The 26,609-nt window shown below is 42.1% G+C and overlaps 2 protein-coding genes across 3 annotated transcripts in view; one reads left to right on the top strand and one right to left on the bottom strand.

Moving 5' to 3' along the window:
- The window catches only part of CACNA2D4 (calcium voltage-gated channel auxiliary subunit alpha2delta 4), a 270,960-nt gene that overhangs the window by 124,962 nt on the left and 119,389 nt on the right, over window positions 1-26,609 (bottom strand).
- Window positions 2,737-25,584, top strand: LRTM2 (leucine rich repeats and transmembrane domains 2). Of its 2 annotated transcripts, none has more exons than XM_061638627.1 (4): window positions 2,737-2,787; window positions 18,662-18,820; window positions 22,525-23,115; window positions 24,877-25,584. In XM_061638627.1, exons 2-4 carry the CDS (start codon window positions 18,754-18,756, stop codon window positions 25,329-25,331), a joined length of 1,113 nt encoding a protein of 370 aa, XP_061494611.1. In that variant the 5' UTR covers window positions 2,737-2,787; window positions 18,662-18,753; the 3' UTR covers window positions 25,332-25,584. The 2 variants fall into 2 exon arrangements, with proteins under 2 accessions (XP_061494611.1, XP_061494610.1); XM_061638626.1 differs by lacking the exon at window positions 2,737-2,787 and adding an exon at window positions 15,289-15,504.

The raw sequence follows: 26,609 nt of genomic DNA, 5'->3' as shown, positions 1-26,609 counted from the left end.
CCAAATGGAGCCCACCAGTCATGAATGGTGACTCAGCAGAGGCTCAACAGACCTCCTGGTTTTGCTGCCTACCCAGGACTGTAAAAATTGGGAGGGAGCATTCAATCTTGGGTAGGCCATAATACATAGGAACATAGGAAGCTAGCTGCCTTACACTGAGAGTCAGGCCACTGGTCCATCTAACTCAGTATTGTCTACACTGACTGGCTCTCCAGGGTTTCAGGCAGGAGTCTCTCCCAGCCCTACCTGGAGATGCCAGGGATTGAACCTGGGGCCTTCTGCATGCAAGGCAGAAGCTCTACCACTGAGTCACAGCCCTTACCCTTAAACAAATGGTATTATATACTTCATTTATACATATGAACGTAGGAACCTGCCTTATTCTGAGTCAGGTCACTTGTACATCTTGTTCTGTATTGTCTACACTGACTGACAGCACATCTCCAGAATTTCAGGAAGGGATACCCTCCTAGCCCTCCCTGGAGATGTTGGGAATTGAACCTGGAACCTTCTGTGTGCAAAGCAGATGATTTGCCACTGAGCTATGGCCCTTCCATGGAATGTCCGCTGTGTTCACCTTGGTGGATCACAGGTTGCACAAGCCTGACCTAAACCTATGATTCAATCCTGAACATCTACAATTTAAGCAATAAAGAGGTACTGTACTTTCAATTTCTTTCTCATAATCTATTGTACCTTTCAATGTCCCTCAAATCTGGAGATTTCCACTTTATGAAAACTGCTAGCTTATTATGCAAATCAAATACATTCACTTGTATGTATTTCCACCAACTATTGTGCATTTGCTCCTGGCACATGCCACAAAAGCTGGGGAAGTTGGCTCAGACCAGGGAAGAGTGGTCTTTCTCATTTGTTCTGCCTGCCTTTCCTCCCTGAGTCTAAGAGCCCAACAGAGCCTTTTGGGGACAGACATGGCAGGCTGTGGTGTCCTACTGTCCCCTGCTTCTACTGCTCCAACAGTATGTGCACCTGCTCCTCAGTAATGCAAAACTAGAAATCGTGAGCAGACTAGCGACTTCATTTTCCTTTCAAATCATAAACCTTTTGCGGTTGTGCACCAAAAACAAAACAGTCTCTGTCTTTGTTTGTAAAGCTTAGCCTTCGTTAGGAGAAAATGTGGTGCCTTCATAATTAGCAGAAGTAATATGTAGGCTGCAATCCTACACACATGTAGTTGGGAGTAAGTCTAATTAATTTCAGCCAGCTTCAAAATAATTACAAACCAGATACCTTGATTTAGACGTTTTTAATGAACGATGTACCTTCTTTTCTAGCTCTATTTTGGATAATTAAGCTCCAGACAGAGTTGGCAACCCCTTTTGCCTTTAGGGCAAACCATGCTTTTAATTTTGTATGGAAGCGTTTACACAATTGTAAGTAATTTTTTATTGTAAGATGTCCAGAGAACTTATGATATTGGGCAGAATATAAAATTCATTGATCTATAAATAGAGGGTAATAACCTGAGATATGGAAAATCAACATCTGCAGTAGAAACAAACGCTATAGGCAAGTTCCACTGTCCATCCATATCCCAAAATTCTACCATTCATGCCACAGACTATGAATCCCACAAGCTCTACCAGCAACTCCCAGAGAAACCTATTTTGTATAGAAAAGAGAAGGGTAAATCTTAACCATACCACAAATGCTTTAAAGCCCCTTTGGCCATATTCTTCAGAATGGACCACAGTACAGAGGATCTACATGTGTTAGTGGGGACCAGCCTATATGATATATTTCCATACACTTGAAACATTGAAAATGCAACACGTACATCTGGAAGGGACATGAAGAAGACTCACTCATTAGATTGATTCCTTCCAGGAAATTAAGGCCCCCTACAACCTCCAAGTTCATAAAATCTATTGAACAGCCCCACCGCACTTTCTGGACCAAGATACATATAATTATAACATATAATTAGGACAGCCTTCCCCCAACCTGGTGTCTTTCAGGTGTTTTGGACTACAATCAGGGCTGGTGCCAGGCATGACTGGGCCCTTGGGCACTAACCTGCCCTGTGCCCACAGCACTGTAGCCCAACTCCTCCCGATACAAGCGCGGTGTGGCTAATAAGCCCACTCACGCACCCCCAGCTACCTCTCATGTCGTGTGAATGACATGCATGCATCGGTCACATGCCTGCCATTAACCAAGATGGCGGTGGGGATGTCAGCTCCTTAGGGAAGCCCCCCCCGCCATCTTGGGTGATGGCAGGCATGCGCACATAGCGCACACAGCATTCACATGGACGGGATAGGTAGGGGGGATGGGTGGGTGGGCAGGCTTATTGAAGTCTGTGCTGTTTGTATGGTGGGGTGTGTCATGGCCCCGTCAGAGGCCTCCTCAGATGAGGATGACTCGGGAGTAACAGCAGCAGACCCAGAAGGAGACACGGAGGAGCCTCCTGAGAATCCAGCTCCTTCTCCCCCTCTGCTGCAGAGCACCCCAGATACAGCAGAGGCCCTGCAGCCAGACACAGACAGTGAACAGGATACTCCCCCCTCACCTGCAGAACGTAGACAGCAGAAGGTCAGGCAGAAGAGAGGCAGGCCTGTCTCCTTAAGGCCCAAATGCTGAGGGCTCACACCTGCTGTCAAACCTGCTCCTTATAAGGCACCCCTTGCCTTCAGCTTGTTGCTGACTGCAACGTCAGGCGTGGCTCGTGTATACCTAGTTTTCCTGCAGCATCTCTTGGACTGACCCCTTGGCAATTGATCCCGGACCTCTACTGACCTCGCTTCTGGACTTCGGACTTGGAAAGTAAGCTTCAGACAGGCCTGGCCCTTATCAGGTTCCCTCCTCGTTTGCCTGGCAGATTTACAACCAGACTGCCGGCTAAGGACTTTCCTCCCCTGCTAACGACCCAGGCATTTCCAGCCCCACCGGCACTGCTGTCTCAGTGCAGAGCTGACAGGGTGGGTGTGCCTGGGAGCTCCTTCTCCAAGATCTGTGGCAGAGTTGGGTTGTAGGACTCGATGGTGCTGCGGATCACAGAAAGGGAGCACTACTGTCTTATCCTAAGAAGGGGCACTTCAGGGACCCCTTTGGGCTGCAGGGGCCCTCAGCCAGGGCCTAACCGGCCACCCTCTAGTGCCAGCCCTAACTGCAATGCCCATCAGCTCCAGCCAGTGCAGCCAATGGTCTGGGATGGAGAGAGGGATACTGAGGGCCTTTGATTATGAGAAACCATTGCCACTCTAGAAGAATGTGATTTCAGATCACATAGTTTTCCACTCTGATTCAGCCAATTTGAAATGAGCACTAACCCTATTTCTTCATTGGTCAATTATATATCTACCATAATAGTAGTTTCCCCTCACTGGCTAGAAGGCAGGAGACTTTCTTCTCTTTAAACAATTGGGCAGAATACTATCTGTGCATTTCCCCTAGAATCTTTGGCATGACAAGGGAGTATTTTATTTTAAAAAATGAAAGATAAAATTCTGGAGAAGCTGAGGGTTTAAACTAGCTGTGGGTAGCATGCCAAGAATCTAGAGGAAAACCTCTCAGATTTTCAGGTTGCTGTTCTAAATGCAGTGCCGTGTATCTACATGGCCTTCATCTGTTTTAGTGTTTTGTTTCTAGCTTCTAATGCAAGTATGAAATAAGTAAGTATAAAACAAAGAGTGATATCAAACATTTTAGGACTAAAGAACAGATTATCATTTTGGCAGTATTTGTCAGGGCAGGCCTCTAATTGCAGCAGAGATGAATTCATTCCTGAGCCATTTAACTCCAAGGGACTGGGTTTTATTTATTTATTTTTGGCTAGGTGTAAATTTTAATATTTTTGTTATGGACCACAATGTTTTGGTTTGGGTATCCTTAAAAAGCTCTCTAGATTACTGACCTCCTAGAGTTGTAACCTTAAGCTGAAAAATTGGTCCCACTTTTAATTTTTGTAAATCTAACACAGTATTTTTATCTATCAAGCATGCATTTTCTCTTGTTCACCTTCTCTCTATCTTTCGCTTTTTCTTATCTCCAAAAGATGTGCATAATGCTGCTGGTGTGTCCCATCTTTGTCAGTCAGTACAGACACAAATTGGATTATGATCCAACAACTGAAGACCAATGTCTAGACACAGTTAATACCACTGGGCAGTTGCCAATGGCCTGTGCCCTCAGGATGTCCCATTGCCTTCCTTGCCATTGATCAAAAATGCTGACTACACTAGGGTTGCCATATTCCAGTTCCACAAATCCGGGCAGGTTAATTTGCATATTATGCAAATTATTTGCACATTATTTGCATATTATGCAAATTATTGCATATTAATATTTGGATTGTCCAGTTGTTTTGTTTTTGTGCCTAGGAATTACCACCAAAAACTGGGGAAAGATGTGAGAAATCTTTTTTTTTTAAGCAACATTTTCAGCCATAAATGCCTAGACTCTAGTTTCCAACACTATGGAGTATTGATTGATTGATTAAGAGAATTTATATCCTGCCCTTTTGCTGTTAAAAACAGAGCTCAGCACAGCTTACTAATATAGTAAAAACAATAAAAATACACAATCAATATAAAAACATAATAAAAACACAAAATAGCAACAAACATAAAGTAAGTCAGGGCAGCAGCACGGTTAACCATAACATATACAATATATTTCAGAGATGTGGTGGGTGGAGAAAAACAAGCCAAAATGTTAGGAAAAGGAGTCTTTCACACCACATGCTCAGTTCTAAATACTGTTGCAGCAAGTTTTACAAGTTCCTCCAGTATTCCACTGGTGCAGGCACTCAGACATTCAAAGTATCTGTATGTTTCTTAGGTTTTATAAAAGCAGAGCTTTGCTTAACTCAAAATTTCTCAACCACATCTACACAGGTTCCACCTCCATACTCAAAATGAAACTGGGCCTGGAAGTGTGCAACAACCCCACACATACCTTGCTAATTAGATTACCGATGCCAGGATGTCTCTCTTATCGACTACTCTCCTGCTCCCTGGGCATCATGAAAGACCCAGTCCTGGGCTCAGAAAGAAAATAAATATCTGGTCCTCTTCAAAGTATTGAGAAGCCTCTTGTTTTAATTGAAATAATAATTATAAATTCTTGTTCTTATCACTAATGGGAGTTAATTATCTTGCATATGCTGCTGTTGCTTCTATGGCTGTAACGGAGTGAGGTTAAAGATAAGTGAAATGCAAATAGGAAAAAAAAACACAGAAGGCAGTAACACTTTCCTAAATGTAATACCATACCAACCACAACAAGATTCCTATGAGTAAGGCAAAAAACTAAGCATCTCGCAACCAGTCAGGATTCCTAACCAAAAACCAAAAATATGATAAATGAAGAAATATGTATATAAGCATGACTATCAAATATATTTATTATTTACACAAACTGTAAAGATATTTATAGTGCAATCCTAAGTTTATTTATTCAGAAGCAAGTCCCAGCGTATTCAGTGGGGCTTACTCAAACAGGGACAGAACTGCAACCTCAAGTGATAAGCAACTTCATTCACACAACCCAAAATTCCGAATCATGCCACTTTACGCTGTTTTGCAACTGTTTATACTTGTTTTATGGTCATTGGATTTTAAATGGCTTTATTTCTTCTTGTGAGCTGCATTGGTTTCCAACCCTACCTCACAGGGGTGTTGGAAAGACTCCATACACTCACACGCACACACAGCAGATGTATAAATACATACAGCCCATATAATAGTTTATTGTCAAACCAGTTGGTCATTGCAGAAAAATCAGTATTAGTTTTAAAAAAATCAGTATTACTTTCCTACAGAATAAAAACTGTAATACCTAAGTAAGCCCTTCCTACTTGCTTTAAAATTGGACTGGAGACAGAAAGAGTTAGAACACAAACATAATTCTTTTTTACATTCATTCCAAAGTCCCATTGATTTTGAGCACATTCATAACCATGTCTACTCAAAGTAAGTCCTACTGAATTAAATGGGATTTACTTTGGGCATATGGGATTAGCATTGCTTTTACAAAAGCAAGTATTGGGAAGGTTTTCAAAACACTGCCCAAGCTCTGACTCCTGCACACAAGAGGAAAAAAAACTGAAATGTATATACTTACCCAATTTATGAGATTTTCAGATAAACGGGGGGGGGGGTGAAACCACCATTTTGTTTTCTAGACACTGCCTCAAATCAATGAAACTAACACAATCCCTGATTGGCTGCAATGCTGAACGGGCGGGGTTAAAGCTACAAAGTGCTATAGTACAGTACTGTTTAAAGAAAGATTTAACAGTCGAGGGGGGTGGCTGACGTTTTTATGTCTATCTCGAGAACCAGACCACCTGGAAACTTAATTTTTTTTTTAAATTAAAGCTGAGAATCCGGGCCACGTAAGGAGGTAGCCGGGCGCCAGGTGGCATGCATAGAATCCGGGTAAAACCCGGCTATCCGGGCAATATGGCAACCCTAGACTACAGCCACATGGGCTCAGTGCTCTTTTGAGTGTCTTCATTTTAATTCCCCCACACTGCCTCCGGGGCTCTGATAAGATATTGCTCCAGGATCACAGGGTTTTAAAACAATAGGAAAAACTGTTTACCAGAAGCAAAAGTGGGATGATGTACACTTTGTCTCACTTCAGTATTGTCTCACTTGAGCCTTAATCCTTAGTATTTATGCTGGAGATAATAGTACGTATCTGTGCAATGTTTCCCTCTCCCTACATAAATACAAGAAGAGGATTTACCATATCTTTGCATATTAGTATATGAAGATTCCAAGTGTGTGTGGATGAGACTATCTGGCTGCACATGATGTCAGCAGATGTGTTTTCATACACATTTTTATTTCACAGTATTATTGTTTTAAACTATTGTAAATGATGGAGAAAATGTATATACCAATAAGTGCCTCGAAGTTAAACCTGCTTGTGACTGCAGTCCTACGGACATTGGCAGCACAACACTGAAGATATTCACTCTGAAGCAAGCAAGCCAGGTCAATGCAACTTGTCCCCATGTTACAGAGGCCCAATTGGCCTCATCCAGAAGTCAGGCATTTTGTGCCACCAGTTTCATGCTGTGGAACACTCTTCCAGCAGAGATTCAGCAGGTATCCTTGCTTTCGACTTTCAGGCATGTCTTGAAGACTTATTTTATGCCGACAGGCCTATGCAGTTATTTAAAATTGTTCGGTACTCTTTTTATGGTTTTATATTGCTGTACACTGCCCTGATATTTTATGAATAGTTATATATAGATACTTTTATAAATAAAAACATGTATTTATGTATTTATTTATTTATTCTAATTTATATCCCTCCTCCCAGCAGGAGCCCAGGGCGGCAAACAAAAGCACTAAAAACACTTTAAAACATCATAAAAGCACACTTTAAAATACATTAAAACAAAACATCTTTAAAAACATTTTTTTAAAAAAGCTTTGAAGACATCTTAAAAAAGAAAAAAGGTTTAAAACATTTTTTTTTAAAAAAGGTTTACAAACATATTAAAAAGCAATTCCAAGTCTCCACTTAAAAGGGTTGTTGAAAGAGGAAGGTCTTCAATGTTGTTGTTGTTATGTGCCTCCAAGTCGATTACAACTTATGGCGACCCTATGAATCAGCAACCTCCAAGAGGTCATGAACCACCCTGTTCAGATCTTGTAAGTTCAGGTCTGTGGTTTCCTTTATGGAATCAATCCATCTCTTGTTTGGCCTTCCTTTTTTTCTACTCCCTTCTGTTTTCCCCGGCATTACTGTCTTTTCTAGTGAATCAGGTCTTCTCATGATGTGTCCAAGGTATGATAACCTCAGTTTCATCATTTTAGCTTCTAGTGATAGTTCTGGTTTAATTTGTTCTAACACCCAATTATTTGTCTTTTTCGCAGTCCATGGTATCTGCAAAGCTCTCCTCCAACACCACATTTCAAATGAGCTGATTTTTCTCTTATCTGCCTTTTTCACTGTCCAACTTTCACATCCATACATAAAGATCAGGAATACCATGGTCTGCATGATCCTGACTTTAGTGTTCAGTGATACATCTTTGCATTTGAGGATCTTTTCTAGTTCTCTCATAGCTGCCCTCCCCAGTCCTATCCTAGTCTTCTGATTTCTTGACTATTGTCCCCATTTTGGTTAATGACTGCTGAGGTATTGATAATCCTTGATGAGTTCAATGTCCTCATTGTCAACTGTAAAGTTGCATAAATCTTCTGTTGTCATTACTTTAGTCTTCTGACATTCAGCTGACGTTCACACATCCTTCAGCTTGGTCCAATCCTGCTTTCCGTATGATGTTCTGCGTATAGATTAAATAAATAGGGTGATAAAATACAACCCTGTCTCACACCCTTTCTGATCGGAAAGCAATCGGTTTCTCCATATTCTGTCCTTACAGTAGCCTCTTGTAACAGAGATGGTGCCTGTCTAATATTTAAAGGTAGGGAATTCCACAGGGTAAGTGCTGCCACACTACAGCTCATTTCCTATGTTGTGCAGAATGGACCTCCTGACAAGATGATATCTGCGGGAGGCCCTCACCTGCAGAGCACAGTGATCGACTGGGTATATAAGAGATAAGACTGTCTTTCAGGTATCCTGGTTCTAAGCTGTATAGGGCTTTGTACACTAAAACCAGCACCTTGAACTTCGCCCAGTAGCAAATGGGCAGCCAGTGCAATTCTTTCAGCAGCGGGGTGACATGTTGGCAATATCCTGCCCCAGTGAGCACTCTTGCCACCGCATTTTGCACCAGCTGTAGCTTCTAGACCAACCTCAAGGGCAGCCCAACATAGAGCACATTACAGTAATCCAGTCTGGAGGTTACCAGGGCAAGGACAACAGTGGTCAGGCTATCCCGGTCCAGAAATGGCTGCAGCTGTCTCACCAGCCGAAGCTGGTAAAAGGCACTCCTAGCCACTGAGGTCACCTGGGCCTCTAGTGACAAAGATAGATCCAGGAGCACTCCCAGACTATGGACCTGCTCTTTCAGAGGGAATACGACCCATCCAAAGCAGGCAACTGACCAATTATCTGAACTTGGGAACCACCAACCCACAGTGCTTCCGTCTTGCTAGGATTCAGACTCTTTCAGATTCAGGATTCAAAGGCTTTCATGGCCTCTCCCAAATCAGATGTTACAGAGAAATAGAGCTGGGTATCGTCAGCGTATTGTTGACACCTCACCCCAAATCTCCTGATGACCGCTCCCAAGGGCTTCATATAGATGTTAAACAGCATGGGGGACAAGATGGTACCCTGTGGCACCCCACAGCACAACGGTCAGGGGGCCGAAAGACAATCACCCAATGCTGTTCTCTGAAAATGACCTTGGAGATAGGATTGGAACCACTGTAAAACAGTGCCTCCGATACCCATCTCACCAAGTTGGCCCAGAAGGATACCATGGTCAATGGTATCAAAAGCTGCTGAGAGATCAAGTAAGAGTAACAGAGTCGCACTCCCCCTGTCCTTCTCCCGATAAAGGTCATCCATCAGGGCAACCGAGGCTGATTCAGTCCCATAACCAGGCCTGAACCCAGACTGGAACAGGTCAAGATAATTTCTTTCATCCAAGAGTACTTGCTATTGCTGTGCCACAACCCTCTCAATCGCCTTCCCTAAGAAATGGGTATTTGCGACTGGTCGGTAATTGTCGCAGACCAATGGGTCCATGGTGGGCTTTTTCAGGAGCAGTTGGATCATCGCCTCTTTCAGGGTGGCTGGAACCACTCCCTCCCACAATGATGCATTGACCACATCCTGGATCCACTCGGTCAACCCCCCTCGGCAAGCTTTAATAAGCCAAGAAGGGCAAGGGTCAAGAGGACACGTTGCTGGCTACATAATCGCAAGCACCTTGTCTACATCATCAGAAGAGACTGCTGGATCAGGCCAGTGGCCCAACTAGTCCAGCATCCTGTTTTCATAGTGGCCAACCAGATGCCTATGGGAAACCCACAAGCAGGACCTTAGCATAACAGCACTCTCGCCTCTCACAATTTCCAGCAACTTGTATTCAGAAGCATTCTGCCTCTGATGGTGGATGGATAGCACAACCATCATGGCTAGTAGTAATTGATAGCCTAATCCTCCATGAATTTGTCTAATCCCCTAATTGGTGTTCATCACTGCTTCCTGTGGGAATTCCACAGTTTAACTGTGCTTGTGAAGAAGTACTTTCTTCTGTCCATCTTGAATCTTCTAATATTTAACATTTGATGTCAGAGAGGGAGAAAAACTTTCCATCCACTCTCTGCATGCCAGGCAAAATTTTATAAACTTCTATCATGGTACCTCTTACTCGCCTTTTCTCTAAATGAAATGTCTCAAATGCTGCAACCTTTCCTTATAGATGAGTTGCTCCATCCCACTGATCATTTTGGTTGCCCTTTTCTGAACTTTTTCCAACCCTCCAATATCCTTTTTGAGGTGAGGTAACTGTACACAGTATTCCAAATACAGTCGCACCATAGATTTGCACACTGGGTTGTCATCTTCATCCAGCTATCCGCTAGGATCCCAAGGTCTCACTCTTAGTCAGCCACAGCAGTTCAGACCCCTATGAGCATATATGCAATTTTTTTTTGCCCTGACATGCATCACTTTACATTTGTTTACACTGAATTGCATTTGCTATTTTACCACACATACACTAGGTTTTGAGAAGTCCTTTTGGAGCTCTTCACAATCCCTTTTTGTTTTAACAACCCTGAATAATTTAGTATCATCAGCAAACTTGGCCACCAACCTCACTGCTCATCCCTAACTCTAGGTGGTGAGTGCAAGTCCCAATACTGATCCTTGGGGGACTCCACTTACTATATACCTCCACTGAGAGAACTGGGCATTTATTCCTACGGTCTGTTTCCTATTACTTAATCAGTTCCTGATCCACAAGAGGATCTCTCCTCTTATTCCTTCACTGCTAAGCTTACTCAGGAGTTTTTGGTGAGGTACTTTGTTGAAAGCTTTTTGATTGTCCGAGTACATTATGTCAACAGGATCATTTCTACCCAGATGTTTGTTGACACTCTCAAAGAACTCTAATACGTTAGTGAGACATGACTTACCCTTGCAGAAGCCTTGCTAGTTCTGCTTCAGCAAGACTGGTTTTTCGATATGTTTGCTTATTTTATCTTTAACAATATTTTCCACGTTTTCCAGGTACAGACATTAAGCTAACTGGGCTGTAATTTCCAGGATCCCCCCCGGATCACTTTTTAAATATTGGTGTTACACTGGCCACTTTCTAGTCCTCAGGTATGGAGGCTGATCTGAGGGATACATTACATATTTTTGTCAGAAGATCAGCAATTTCACATCTGAGTTCTTTGAGAACTCTCAGGTGGATGCCTTGTCAGTTTTTATTTTGTCTATTAGGCTCAGAACTTTGTCTCTCATCACCACTGTTTCTCTCAGTTCCTCCAATCTCCTCCAGCAGAAGTTAGTTTTGGGACAGGGATCTGCTCTATATCTTTCACTGAAAAGACAGGTGCAAAGAATTCATTCAGCTTCTCTGCAGTCTCCTTATCCTCTTTAGCACACAGTTGACTCCTTTGTCATCCGAGGGTCCATTAAATATTCATTTTGGTTTTTATTGTATTTTCATTGCTTCTTTTATTTCTTGCATTGTGTTGTGGTGTTACAATATAAATTCTATGACATTCAGGTTGTAATAAAATTGAATGCAATGTATGGGAAGTGGAAGTATAAGGCAATGGAAATACAATTTTAAATCATACAACATCTAGCACAGTGCAATACAATTGTTACAATAGGCAGAAAAATCATTAAGTAGTCCACCAAGACGCTCAGCAACTTTCAAGTGGTCCATGAGGGGGAAAAGTACTGCTCTAGTAAGCATGGTCAGGACTGCAGACTTGCTTAGAAAAGATCCAACTTGACTCAGGAGGACTTAAACATGTTTAAGATTGGGCTGTAAAACCTGCTGAAGTCACAGAGTTTTAAGGTTCCAATGAACCATCCATAACCCAATTCCTTGTCCAAAAAGCAAGCTCTTCCAAATACGACTACTCCAGGGTTATAGCCATCCAGGGTCTTGGGGGTATTAGACCCCTTACTTTTTTGGGAGCAGGGTCTCAGCAGGGCCCCCATGTCTCCAGCATCCCATGAGCCAATCAGCATGAAAAGGGAGTGTGATAGCTACTGAGGAGAACCTTCTAACATGCTTCCTTGTCCTTTCCTGATGATTGAAGCCAATCATAGTGAAAGGTGAGTGAGCTACTGAGAAGATTATTCTCAGTAGCTAACACCCCCCCCCCTTCATTGCTGATTGACTCCTAGGGACATCTGTTGTAGGAGAAGGTATGCCTGGGAAGGACTGAGGAATGTGAAGACAGCAGCAAGCAATCTAGTGAGTGAGGGGGCATGGCTGGGGGAGGGGGTAGCATGACTATCATGAAAGGACCCAGCACTTCTGGATTTACCACTACACTACTGGACTACCCACACAGCTAAATCTATGCATAATTGTATATTTCAACAGGATTTACACCCTGATCGTACACTCATTTAGAAGTAAATCCCATTTATTTTAAGGGAGCCTACTTCTACATAAGATGCTTATGATTGCAGCCGTATGCTGTACCTAGCTTTCTCCAGATTGATACCCTGTGTCTGTTCAGGGACATGTGACTACACATTTAAATGTCACTGCACAGTAATACTTAACTCCAACCTCAATCATTTGAGATGGCAATACAAGTTAGAGATTTAAAGCCACAGTCCACCCTGTGCAGGGGTGTGTATTAATAGCCTTGATTCATCAGTATCTAATACCTAATCGACATATTCAATTCCAAATCAGGGTCAGATATACTTTATTGCATGGTTTGATCTGAGTACAGTACTCACATTTGTGAACATAGGAAGCTGCCTTAGACCATTGGTCCATCTAGCTCAGTATCTACATTGACTCTCCAGAGTGCCAGACAGGGGTCTGTCTCACCCTATCTAGAGATCCCAGGGATTGAACCTGGGACCTTCTGTATACAGAGCAGAAGTTCTATCATTATGCCATAGTCCTTCCCAAAAGGGAGGTGATGGTTATGATGAGCAGCAATTCTTTTCAGACACAAGGCCCACCTTTAACAGAAACTTACACCATGGCATAGGAGCCCTGTCCTCTTTTGCACATCATCCCTCACCCCCTATGGTCTTCCTCTTTCCCTTAACCCCCCCCCAGATAGTGCTTATGTCGCTTATCCTAGGTCAAGTTGCTCATGACCCACTAACTGAAGACCAGTGATACAGAAGCTGCTGCAAAGGGAAGACCACAATTGCTACCTCTCCTTTTTTCTTTGACAATAGCTCTGTTCCTATAACTCATAAGGAGCAAACATGGTTCCCTCCACATATTGTTGAACTACAACTTCAATAAGCCTTGACCATTGGCCATGCTGGCTAGGGCTGATGGGAGTTGGAGTCCAATTGTTGTTGGATGTTATCATGCTGGCTGCCCCTGCTTTAACTTGCCTTTAATTGGTAGGATGAGCAGAAATTCAACAGGTACAGTTTTACCCAAGAACATATCTCTGTTCTAGAAAAAAAAGGTTACTTGTTTAATTTTTTCTCCTGTGCTATTATTAACAGCACAAAGATTCTAAAGTTTCTGGAAAGAAATAATTAAGGGTATTTTGTTTCCAAAAAAGACATTTTGATGAAGGGTCTGAATGATGTTGTTGGCAAAGCAAGAACATGAAAAAGATGTTTAACTTCCTAATCACTGCAAAAATAGTCACTGCACAATTTTGTTAGCAAAATTACTTCTCCAACTGTGCAAATACGATTGGTTATTTTTTGCATGATTAGAAATGCCTATCTGATCAAGTTTTGAGATGGTAGAACAACACACACACACAGTCAAAAGACTATGGGTGGTAGACCCACTGAAGTTAATGAACTTAGGTTCATCAATTTCAGTGGGTCTGCTCTGAGTGGGACGTAATTGAATACAACCCTGTTACTATAACTCTCTATGTGCAGACTTTTTAGCAGTAGTATAATTACAGTAATCATGAATGATAAATGAAATTGATTATGGATGCAAGAGTCTATTAATTAAAATAGGGGATACTATCATTCCTGAATTATTGCTAATTATGTATAATGTCTGCCAGATAAACCATTCTATCATGACAAATCTTGATGTTCAAATAGATTTTAACTTTTTTTAAAAGGGGTAACCCTAGAAAACAGTGCTAATTTCTAAAAAAAAGGGTGATTTACTCAAAGCAGTTATACTCTCTAACCTAGATACTTTGCCATCTGATCAGAGATATATTGGTTTTGGTGTATGTGCATGCACACACATATGCAAAAAGAGAGACAGTAAATGTATATCGTTTTGTGATGACTCAATGTTACATGAAATGCACTTTGCACATGCTCAGAAACAGCCTCATGGCACTGAAAAAAAATTCTAGGGTTGAGTGGGGAGAGGGCAGTTTAAACTTTCCCCACAGCTTAATTTGAGCCAAAATTCATCAGTGCTCAGCCGTAGAATCTGTTTTTAATACCAGAGCACAGCCATGGAACATATGAAGTAATAATGAGAACAGTGCCTTTGAAAACATGTAAAATGTCTTTCCTCCCATTCCTGTACATCTCCTGATTTTGTGCACTTAGTTTGATAAATATTAGCTGAAAATGTGAGCTGACACTCCACTGAAAAAAAACACTGTGTGGTAATATGAAAGATGCAGGCGAGGTGTATGATCTGTGACAGCCCATTCACACAGGCAGTTCATCATGATGCCACAGTCACCAAGTGAGGAACATGCATATGTGCAAACCAGCCCTAAGAAAGAACAACAGCCAATTTACACAGGAGTCTGGGAAAGTGCTTCATGGTTAGAGGCTGGCATGGCTCCCGCTCAAGCTCCAGTGCTTCTTAAAAAAATAAATACGTTTTCTGCCTTGGAGTTCTCAACATAATCAGGTGGCAGGGTCCATAAGTTGCCCTTTTGAAAGGCGTAGTCTCTTTCCAGAGCTTGGAAAAGTTACTTTTTTGAACTACAACTCCCATCAGCCCCAGCCAGTATGGCCACTGGATTGGGCTGATGGGAGTTGTAGTTAAAAAAAGTAACTTTTCCAAGCTCTGCTCTTTGCTTGTACTTGAGCCCAGCTGCACAGGTGGCTTGTCAATACCATCAGAGATAATAATAATAATAATTCCAAGCAAAGCCAGGCTGAGTGATGGGGGTGGGAAGGAGAGAGGCAAAGAGAGTGGCAGGCAGTTCCTTATTCCTCAGGGTGGGAAGGACAGGTTCATTCCACAACGGGATTTGAAACTGATCAACTCTCTATCTAGCCGAGCCATCCAGAGCAGCCAGCTAAGTCTCTGTGGCTGTCAGCTTAACTCTGTTGCTGGCTCCTGTGGGGTAGGGGAGTTAAATAGGACACAGACTCGGAGAAGAGCAAGCCTCTTTGCTGGGAGTCAAGGAGGCAGAGAAAGAGAAGAAAGGTAGAATTTGCCCAGAGCCAGGCTGGGAAGCAGAGCATCTCCAGGTAAGGGCTCCTGGTGTGTGATGAAGAGGAGGAGAGGGAAGAAAGGATGCTCTGCGGGCTGGTTCAGAGCCTTGGGGTGGGGACCCTGAGCTCTTGTAAGCACAAAAGGGCTTGAGGCTTTCCCTTTTGCAAGGAAGTGCAAGGACAGAGTCCAACTCCATCTAATTTTTCGGGAAGGTGGTGTGTGTGTGTTTGTTTTCTGGGATGGGGGGGCAGATATTTTGTAAATGTTCCTGATATCTTTCACCTCAGCATCCTCGTGTCAGATTATCTCTCTCAACAGCTTTCACGAATCGCACCAAATCCTCTCACCCTCTGTGCCTTGTGATTTTAAGAGCTTTTGGGAGGATCTGATTGCACATCAAAATAAATGAATGAGGGGAGGGGTGGTGGAAAGGAAAGTGATGGATGTGGACATTCATCGGGCATATTATACAAATCTAAAAATAAAGCCAAAAGGGAGACATTTTTTCCAGGAACAGTCAGGGGAGGAATTGGAGAAAAGGGGGGGAGGGAGAAGGAAGTCTAATTTTAGTGGGCATTCTTGCCCATTCGGAGCCAATAGTGGGTGGGTTGCAAGGCTGCCCCCTGAATACATCTGAAAAGGCAGCAGGAAGAGGAGTAAATGATGCTTCCCAGAAACAGTGCGCCCTCCTGCCCATTCCTCCCCGCCTTTGGTAGCTGAAGGGCAGAGGGAGGACCTGTTGTCATGGTGGCTCCTTATAATCATGAGGGGATAAAACTGATGATACTGGGGGTTTCTAATTAAGATGCTCACCTCCCCTGACATACAGGCATCTCCTTTAGATGAAAATGTAATTCCTGCCATCCCCCCACCTCTGCTTTCATTTGATTGTTCTTTAGCTGCTGCATAATTAAGTCTGTATAATACCCCTCCCCCCAAAAAACTGGGGATTCCGTTGCAAGCATTACATCCGCATTGTCACCCTGAAGAGATATGGGGAAATGGAAGTTCAGCTACAGAAAAGAGCCTCAAGCCTGTCCCTGGGACTTGGCTGTATGCATTTTATGTACTTATTTTCCCCCTGGGGTTCTGAAACACTGATTTTAGCATATCTAGTCCCTGTAAGCCACACCGCGCAGGTGCGGCACTACAAATGAACACGGGAATGGGTGGGTGAGATGGCACAATTGGGGTTCACCGGCATTTAGTCTTCAAACTTCTTTTGAATGCTGGGGACATGTGAAGTAGCCTTGGATAGAACATAGTAGTCCTAGCACTGGTTCACAGATACATATACTTCTCTTGATTTCCCTACTCTTGATTACTATACACTGGCAGATGGCTATGTGAACTATTAAAGAGCATTATATTTGAAGTGAGTGTGGGTGTTGGACCTGTGATAGCCCAGTCACACATGCATGCCATCGCTTGATGTTGTGGGTGTCAAATGGTGAGCACAGGGAACTTATACCATCAGACCATGGCTCCAACTATTTTGGTGTTGTTTATGCTTACTGGCACAGGTCCCAGACAGTTTTTCCATGTCCTACCTGCAAATGCCAGGAACTGAACTTGGGAAGCACTCTCTACCACTGATCTACAGTGTGAACTGGCGCCTAGGGTGCCTCTAAACACACAGAGAATGGCTTCCTCTTGCCAGTGAGAAGTTACATACATCTGGGATTAGAGACCAGGATGTTTGGGTCAGAAGATTTAGTTTTTAGACAGGCTTAAATTTTCTGGGATTTCTCTTGCTACAAATTAACTGAGGTACCCAAGACCTTGTACAATGTATCTGTATTGCATTTGACAATGAAAGATATCATTTATGGGGAAGATGGGGGCTTGGGTGTGGGACAGTATCTTAAGTGGGAAAAGAAGGGATGGGGTTAAATGGAGGACTTCTTCAATCTAGCTGGCAAGAAACCACCCTGAGAGCTATTTCGCTAAGGGCGGTATATAAATTGAAATAATAAAATAAATAAATAAAATAAACCAGAGCTTGGAAAAGTTACTTTTTTGAACTACAACTCCCATCAGCCCCAGCCAGCATGGCCACTGGACTGGGCTGATAGGAGTTGTAGTTCAAAAAAGTAACTTTTCCAAGCTCTGCAAGAAACCTCCAATAAGGAGTCCCATACATGACTCTGCTCTGAACTTAACACATGCCCAGGAAACATGCAAGGCAGGCACAGGGCAAATCCAGGTGTTCCCTAAAGGAGACTTATTTTTTTTCCACAGAGGAAGGGGGAGTGCAAACACTTCTTCAGGTAATACTGCCAGGCATGGAATGGAAAGGGCTACTAACAGGCTTTTCTATGCAATCAGTTCTTCCAGGGTTGTTTCTTGTTTGTTGCACATAATCTGCACATATTCCTTCAAGATTACTCTTCTGTTGTAGTGACACTGTATTTTTTCTGCTCTCAAAAGTGCAATATTTTGTAAGTGCAATGCTTCCTCCAAGTAGCACATTTGTTGCAATTTGTGTGAGACTCCAGAGAATGTTTGAGACACACATTGGTTATAATTTGTTATGTGATTAGTGATCAACAATGCAACTTTAACCCTTCCCACCCACCTCTGTGCCTAAACTCCTCTGGGATATATGTAATTATATTACATATAAATGTAATAAATAAAAAATTAAACCTCTTTTTTTAAAAAACAACAATAACCTGTAGGCTATACATTTCCCTACTTCAGAACTTCAATAAATCTGCATTGATCTCACTGTTTTTAAAGCAGTGAACAGCACTTGTTCAGTACACCTTGTCTATTATTGTACCATAAGCTTTCTGCTTATGGTACAATAAAAATTAGTTTTATCATATTGATGGGTAGGCGGAGTTGACGTTAGCCTTTTTGCTGAACCACTTCATCTCATCTTGTTGACCTCTCGCTTCACCAGTAGTTAGTTCGAAAGCACTTCCACAATGGTGCCATGCTTGCTCATTGCATTCAGATATCCCAGAACAATTGCTGAGACTGCTCTAAACATATCTAGCTCCATTTTGGAGGCAATCTTCCCTCCTGCCAATCATCTGTGGACACTTCTAAAAAACTTATTAAAGAGGCCTCACCTTGCCTGATAGTACAGCCAGTTAATTTCACTGAGGTCTCTTCTAGACCTATATATGATTGTGTTAGATGCCTGATAGCCATACGGACCTATGCTCTGCTTTTGTCTTCTAGATTAGCCACATTACTGTTCAGTTCTGCAAGAACGTGTGCCAGCCTGGCTGGCAGGCACAAGGCACAAGACCGTGGGGAAAACAGCAACCATCATGTTGTCTCTGAGTGGAGGCTACTGGTGGAGCAACAGGCTTTCCCTGAGATGGAGAAAAACCAGCTGTAAGTACTACCCAGGTTGTTTGCTAAACAGGAGGCTGGCCCTTGCTTCTCAAATAAATGGGAAAGGTGGAGGGAGTGTTTTTACTTCAGTTGTGGGGATCCTGATCCGGCTGTCAGGTTTTTTCCCTATGTAGTGAATGGCAAGAAGTGTAATGCCAGAGAAAGAAGCTATAGTGCTTTCACATGGTACAATCTGTAATCAGTGTTAAGAAGTTATGATTTAAGTGGGCTTAACAATGACAAAAGAGAGGGTACCATCTTGCTCCTAACAGCAAAAGGATACACAACATGTAAGGGAACCTCTCTTATCTCTCACGATCAGTCCTTAAGTTTTTTTTTTTTTAAATTATGGAGTCTGCATGTTGCTATCACAGCAACCCACATTATAGTTTTCAAAAAGTTAGTATTTTTGCTCTCTTAAAAAATAGCACCCACTATTTTGCAGTACAGAGAATGCCAAACTCTCTCAGGGAAAAGCCTAGATGTGATGTTCTTCTACGCTAATGATAGGTGACCTGTAACCACATCAGTTCACAAGAGCCATGTCTTATGCATTCACCAGGCTATTTAAATTACATAGCCACATTTCTAAGGACTATACAGTTTTAAAGTGGCTCTTTCCTATGTTACAGGCCATGTTAATAAAATTCACAAGTTTTACAAATGTCAAAGGCAAAAGTCTAGTTGGTATCATTTCTGAAGCCAATTCCATTAAACTATCTATTGTGGTGATTCTTATGGCATGAGATGCATCAAGGAACTAGGGGAAAAATTGCAGTAGGGGAATGTTGACATGTCCAGTAGAATACATGCATTCACACCCCAACTTCTCTTTCCCACTAACAACTTCCAAAATAATTCATATTGCTCATTTTCTCAGTGAAGATGAAGAGTTCCTGCTGGAGCATAAGCTCCAGAGTTTCAGAATGTGGAGATGCTATAGCAGGAACAGTAGAAGTGAGGCTACCAGACCAGCATGCCTGCTTAGAAGTTAGTCCCATTAAGTTCAATGTGAATTACTTCCAGGCAAGTGTGTAAAAGACTGCAGCCTAAGTGTACTCCAGTGAACCACCATGCAAATCTCTGCAGTGCATTATAAAAAGAGTTCTTTTCATTAATGAGGATACATGGAGTTAAGCTAAGCAGGGGGTATACACTCTCACCAAAAAGAAAGACTAGAGGTCAAAATGCAAAATGCCAATGATATTTGCTGAGGGAATTATTTCCTTTTGCCTAAGAGCCTTGCCTTTGTTATGCACCCTTGCCTCCTAGATTGCCATTATAAATTATTTACTCTAAATGCCACTGAGCCCAGGCTTAATCTTATATTCCTGGATCATCTTACTAGAGTCCTGAACACCCCACAAAGTATCATTACCTTTTCTTAACATAAGAGCTGAATATTTCACTTAGACTGTTGTTTAGTAGCTACTGCTGCTTTTCATGGGACAAAAATTACCTAGCTGCTCTACTGAGCATTCACAGGTAAAATAGCTTTAAAAAAAAAAATACGTTGATTTTATTTGTTTGTATTTTGAAACAATAACTTTTTAAAGGTAAAATAGCTTTTGAGACCCACGTACCCATACCTGTACCCCTGCTAAACCATAGCATGGCCTTACTATTTTTTCAGCATAGTAGATAATGTTGGAGTCCACATTTCTTCAGTAAGACACACTGACAGGGATCCTCCTTCTCTCTGCCATCCTTAAGTAGTAGAGTTGTGGTGTAAATTAAACTTCTCAGCAAATTATGCACCCAGATCTTTGGAAGGGCGGCAATATGTCATCACTAATGGTAGTATCCCGAGGAGCTCAGCTAGGGGGTAGCTGAAAGGAAAGCATTTGCTTAAATGAACATAGAAGCGTGTCACCCATCCAGCCTTACCTGATACATTCTCACCTTCCTCTGCACACAAAGCAGCTAAATGTTCTCTCGTCATCACAGATATCACTGTATAATTAATATGGTACTTCCGTCAAGCATCCACGAAAGGCAGGATCACTTGAACAATTCATGTCACTTTCCCTTCCCTCTTGTTCTTTCAAGCATCACCCTACATCCATAGAGTGAGATGCCCTGAGTGGAATTAAATACCTCTAGTTGGAGAATACCAACTGTGGTTCCAATAGGATCTGCTTTCAGGGTACATAGCATTCTTTGTAACGTCTTGACAATTGGCCCTGACCTCTGCTTAGTAGGAAAGCAGCTGTGAGGTCTGAGAGTACACTATAGACACCCCCCTCCATTTTGGCCCTGCTGCCTAATCCATAGCTTTTGTTAGGAAAGTTGGTGTAGGAATATGAATCAGGACATATGCAGATGTCAATTCACTTAACTGAGAGGAAGTAAATTATGAATAATCCTACAGATTACAAACTCTGGAACTTGAAATGGTTTAACAAACACCATGTTACTTAATGCCAAAGCCTGTATGGGAATCAGGTACAAAGTATCTAGAATAATCAAGGGTCTAAAAGCAAGATCTGGATTTAGTCCGTTATAGAAAAAGGATGGCCATGAATTACATATCATATTTAGGCCCATATGCATAGTCAGTGGTTTTGGGTTTAACCCAAATCCAAAATCTATGATGTTCTTAGAAAATGAAACAGATTGAAATACTTTTTTTCAACTGTAGATCACAGGGTGCTGACTTCAGGAACATTTATTCACCTTTATGATATTAAAATCAGATAGAAACCTCTTCTTATGGTTCCATCATTCCACTGAGGGAAGTGGATAGAAAGGCATTTTCTTTGGGGGAACACGTCTTTGGAACTTATTGCCTGTTTTGCTCCTTCCTTTGAGTCCTCATTTGTTGACCTTCAGAAAATGGTGCCAGGTTTCCCTTTTTTTACTACCTTATCCTTTTTAGCTGTTAGATATTTAGTATGTATTTTGGTAGTTCACATGCAACCAGGAATCTCTGACTACAAAATGTTAAACAAAACATTCATTAAAATATGTATTGGAGTCAAATCATCTCTGTCCACTACAAATCAATCCTGTTCTCAAGAAAACACACTGAATGGATAACTTGTTCTCTAAAGCTCATCTTAAAGGTGTGCAATTAAATATTAATAAAATGATTCTGATGGTGTAGAAAGAGCTGGTGATTTAGAAAGAGTTATCTATTGTCTATTCTAGCTCTGGATTGTCCTTCCATCATGTTCGGATTTAATGTGTCTATGATTTTGGAGCACACTGAAATCAGGCAGCAAAGTCCTCTGGGAATATACTGACCTTTGTTCCACACAAAACTGTAAGGATTGTGTATTCCTTAGCCCTCCTAGCTCAAGAAAGGCTGAAAGGAACCTCACACTGTGGAAATCCATCTGGCAGTGCAAGGATTCAGTCTGTGAGGAAGTTCATTTGGTTATCAGTTTGATTACAGAATCAAACAGGGAAAGGATTTAAAAAAGACAGAGAGGAAACACTGGTGTCTACTTGAACAGATGAGGCAAAACAAACAAATTTGCAAGTAGTGTGGTAAAGCCAGAATGGAGGGTATTAAAAAACTATCCTATATATGGTCAAACCAATTGGGCATGACACTCTAAAAGCCAGGAGGTAGATCTTTCTCATTGGTCACTAATATGAAGACATTTTTGCATCTGGCTGCTTGATAAGTGAAACTGTGCATACATTCCACCACTGAGGATGTTTTAATACATGTTCTTTTTCCCTCTTTTCTTATGTAGTGCTTGCCTGTTGGCTTTCATTCTGTGCAGCCGAGTCCCTCATTGCTTGTCCCTCCCTTTGCAAGTGCAACAGCGATACTCTAGTGGTGGACTGTAGTGGCTTGGGTCTTTCATCCATCCCCTTGGACATACCTACAAATACCAGGACCTTCCTTTTCCTCAATAACCAACTCAGCACCTTGCCTGGACAAACATTTTCCAATTTCTCTGCTCTCCAGAGACTGGATCTTTCGAACAACTTCTTAGGTCAACTTCCTGAGAATATTTTCAGAGATCTAGTGAACCTTACTGAACTACAGCTGAGGAACAACAGTATCAGGAGCTTGGACAAAGATCTTCTGCAGAACACTGTTCTTCTGCATCAGCTGGACCTCTCCATTAATGGGCTTGCTCAAATCCCCTCAGGCATCTTTGATGACCTCTCCTCTCTCCACTGGCTCTCCCTCAGGTCAAACCGCCTGCGGAATTTGGACAGGGTGACCTTTGAGCCATTAGTTAGCCTGCAGCAGTTGAAAGTGGGAGACAACCCCTGGGAATGTGACTGTAACCTGAGAGATTTCAAATACTGGATGGAATGGTTTTCTTACCGAGGTAGGTACACTGAGAGAAGTCCAAATCTCAATATTGAAGGTTATTCCCTACTAGTCCTTGGTGTCTATAAAGGGCTGAAAAGAAGAAGCTAAAAAGAAAAGTGAGACAAGTTGGACAGATCAGGCTGATGCAAATTCCAATTCTCAGACAAGGAGATTAGTCACGATGCATCATAATCCTGCTGTGTTATGCCACAGAGCATAAAGTAGCATGTTGTAGTTTGAGTTGCAAGTACCTTCTCATCCACAGTTCTCTTTGCAAAGGCTGACAGTTGTGGGATTATTTTGAGGGGATCAAGATAAGGAGGGGTTCAAGTCCGTTTGATCATTTTGGAGTTTCCAAATTCACTGGTTACAAATCACCACAGTGAGAATAGAATATGTACTTGCTAAAATGCAAAAACAATGACACGGAGGACATTCAGATATTTTCCATAAACAGGCTAGTTCACTGGTGCTGAACACCAAACAAAACAGGGGGAAGGCCTATGCAGTTTGAATTTTGACCATAGCTCTACCAATGATGTGCGAGATACTCCCCAGTGAACTATGACCTCTGCTCTCTCAATAGGGATTTCACTATTTCAACAGAGTCAGGGCTCTGGCCACCATCATTTTGTATCTAAGTCCTTCCATCTGTAAGAAAAATGGCTCAGTAGCATATATCAAAGGTAAAGTGTTAATGAATCGTAAGCTTTGTGTCAATTAAGTGGCAATATGTTGATATTACTGATAAGAAATGTTAAGTATTTCTAACTGTTGAAGTACTATATTTTGAGCTATAAGCATGAGCTGTAATTGCAAGCTACCCTTTTTGATACTGGCTTGTTGTTTTTTTTATGATGATGATGATGATGATGAGATTATGATTAGATTATGATTATGATTATTATGATTGATTGATTGATTGATTGCTGCTCAAATTGTTCTTCCAAGTCACACTGGGAGCCTGTTTTGGGGACAAAAGCACTTAAACATTGCTATAAAATGTTTGCAGAGACAACAATCAGCAGCAGTGCATGTGATATTCTCTTTGCATTACACTAAAACAGAAAGCAATGAAGGGTTAAAGATAGTGGGATTTCCTGCAGCAGCAATCAATCATCTGTTTTGCTAATGGATATAGAAGAGGACTCTTGTTTAGCCACACATTATTCAGGAGACTCTAATCTGTTAGATATTCCAGTCTATGGGCAGAATCTCAGCGCCATCACACATGTACTGTCAACACCACTGATGGTGTAAGGCTGGGGAAACAGGATGGCTAAGCCGCCATTTTCCACATCTAGTAGCATATTTCACAAAGACAACTATCCCCGTCTCGCGACTCACACTTGTCATCACGAAAAAGATCCCTGACTTCCAAATACATTGTCCTCTGTGGCACCAAGTCTCTCTATAATCTTGTGAGCTGGGAGGCTAGAATGGAGACAGTCATCATCTGAACCCAGATATAACATCCTTTAATTTACCTATTTGACATCTGTTTTATTTTTAAATATTTTCATTCTTGTTTTAATTGCTTGATGTTAGCCACTTTTAAAAAGTGAGAGATCTGGCTGAATCTAAGCCTACAGACAAACTTTTCACTATAAGGCTCTATAATCCTACATTTCTTGACTCATAATAGCTAAATGGGATAACCCCATTATATTCAAGTGTTGAGCCACAACAGCTGAATTGAAATGTATTATTGCACTGAACATGATATGGTCTGATACCAAAATAAGGTACTAAGTGTGCTTTTTTTCTTATGGGATAGGAGGAAAGATAGACCAGCTGGCATGTACCCTGCCTAAGGAGCTACGGGGGAAAGATATGCGCATGGTACCCATGGAGATGTTTAACTACTGTTCCCAGCTGGAGGATGAGAACAGCTCTACTGTACTGGACAATATTGGCCCTCCTTGCAGTAAAGGAACCCCATCTGTTCCCAAACCTAAAACAAGTCCTGAACCAGAAGAGGAGGCCAACGTGGGTTGTCCCCAGAAACAAAGATATCGGCCTGTCAGCGTGCGCCGAGCCATTGGCACGGTCATCATAGCTGGGGTGGTTTGTGGCATCGTGTGTATTATGATGGTAGTGGCAGCAGCATATGGCTGTATCTATGCATCTCTCATGGCTAAGTACCATCGGGAGCTGAAAAAGAGGCAGCCGTTAATGGGTGACACAGAGGGTGAACATGAGGAACAAAAGCAGATCTCCTCTGTGGCATGAATATCTTCTTGGAAATTAGTGGCAGAAGAGAACAGGCTACGAGAGAGGCCTTGGTCCTGGGCATTTCCACATCTTTTCAGACACACAGATAAACTGTGCTGCTGTTCCATTCATCCAATTAGTAAAACATGCTTCTGGGTTCAGAACACCTGGCTCTGGGTTTAGTCCCTCTCACTTGCCTCTGCCCTCATGTACTTGCAAGTGAATAAACTGTAGTCAGACTTTAAGTGCTTCTCATTTTTCCTCCTTGCACAAGACTCCTCCCGGATGCTCATATCTGGGGAAGCTCAGCCAACCCAGCACCATCCAGTCTCTGCTTCACTACCTGACTCCTTCACAAAATCCAATAGCATCACAGAATCTTTTGCAAATGAAATGAACAGTCAAAGGCGCTAAGACAACTCCTGTGCAAGTGGATAAATTTCACAGGTGGGGTCACTGATATTACCGCATGACAATCTACTCCTTCCCATCAGCTGTATAGGTTAAAGAAACCCAGTTCACAACTACTCCTGGACTGATGTAAGGTCTGTAACTGAGTGCACTAGATCCACAGGGAACTTGACCTTCCTGTTTTAACAATACAAAGGAATGAATATTCTTTAGCTCAAAAAAAGACACATTGCATTCACTCACTCTGGCATGTACTCTAGTCTACATAACAAAGGGAGCAGACAAATAGACATATTAGCACAGGCTGATCACCTACACTTATATACAAACTTATTCCTATACACACCTCTGTTCCTTTGCATACCATCTGTACATTACTATTTGTAAGAGAGCAATGAAATGTGCCAGCCATCTCTTGATATGGATCATAATTTATGGTCTCTGCAATGAAGGGCATTAAAAAGCATTTGAAGAGGAAGAGGTGAAGGAGGGGAAGGATGGGCCATGATTATTAAAAGAGTCGTTACTTTTGGAAGGCTAATGTGCATCCCCCAAAAGGGGAAATGTTTTTTCCCCCTGGGATATTAGAGAATTAATCTGAAAGGCTCTTACAGCCTTTATACCAGAAGTAGATCTCTGGAAGGGATTAAAGAGAAGAGCAGCCTTTCTGATCTCCTTAGAGTATCTGAGGGGCTTGGGTAGTGGTGGGGAGGAGCATGGAGATGGTTATAAGGAAATCACACACACTGGAGATCATAACCAGAATCATTAATGTGGTCATGTGGCTGACCCCACACATGCAATGTTAAGACAAAGTGAGTCAGATGGGGAGGATGGAGAGAAAATGATGTAGAGCCATGAATGAGATATTAATGACCATCAGTG

This window comes from Rhineura floridana, chromosome 8, assembly GCF_030035675.1.
Source record: "Rhineura floridana isolate rRhiFlo1 chromosome 8, rRhiFlo1.hap2, whole genome shotgun sequence".
NCBI lineage: Eukaryota > Metazoa > Chordata > Lepidosauria > Squamata > Rhineuridae > Rhineura > Rhineura floridana.
The sequence above is the reverse complement of the archived record's forward strand: the minus strand, read 5'-3'. Positions and strand labels throughout refer to the sequence as shown.

Bases quoted from the DNA above. Each gene is read 5' to 3' on its own strand.
- LRTM2 (XM_061638627.1), top strand. From the start codon at position 18,754: ATGTTGTCTCTGAGTGGAGGCTACTGGTGGAGCAACAGGCTTTCCCTG. The intron at 18,821-22,524 runs GTAAGTACTACC...TTTCTTATGTAG, and splicing joins GAGATGGAGAAAAACCAGCT to TGCTTGCCTGTTGGCTTTCA. The intron at 23,116-24,876 runs GTAGGTACACTG...CTTATGGGATAG, and splicing joins GGAATGGTTTTCTTACCGAG to GAGGAAAGATAGACCAGCTG.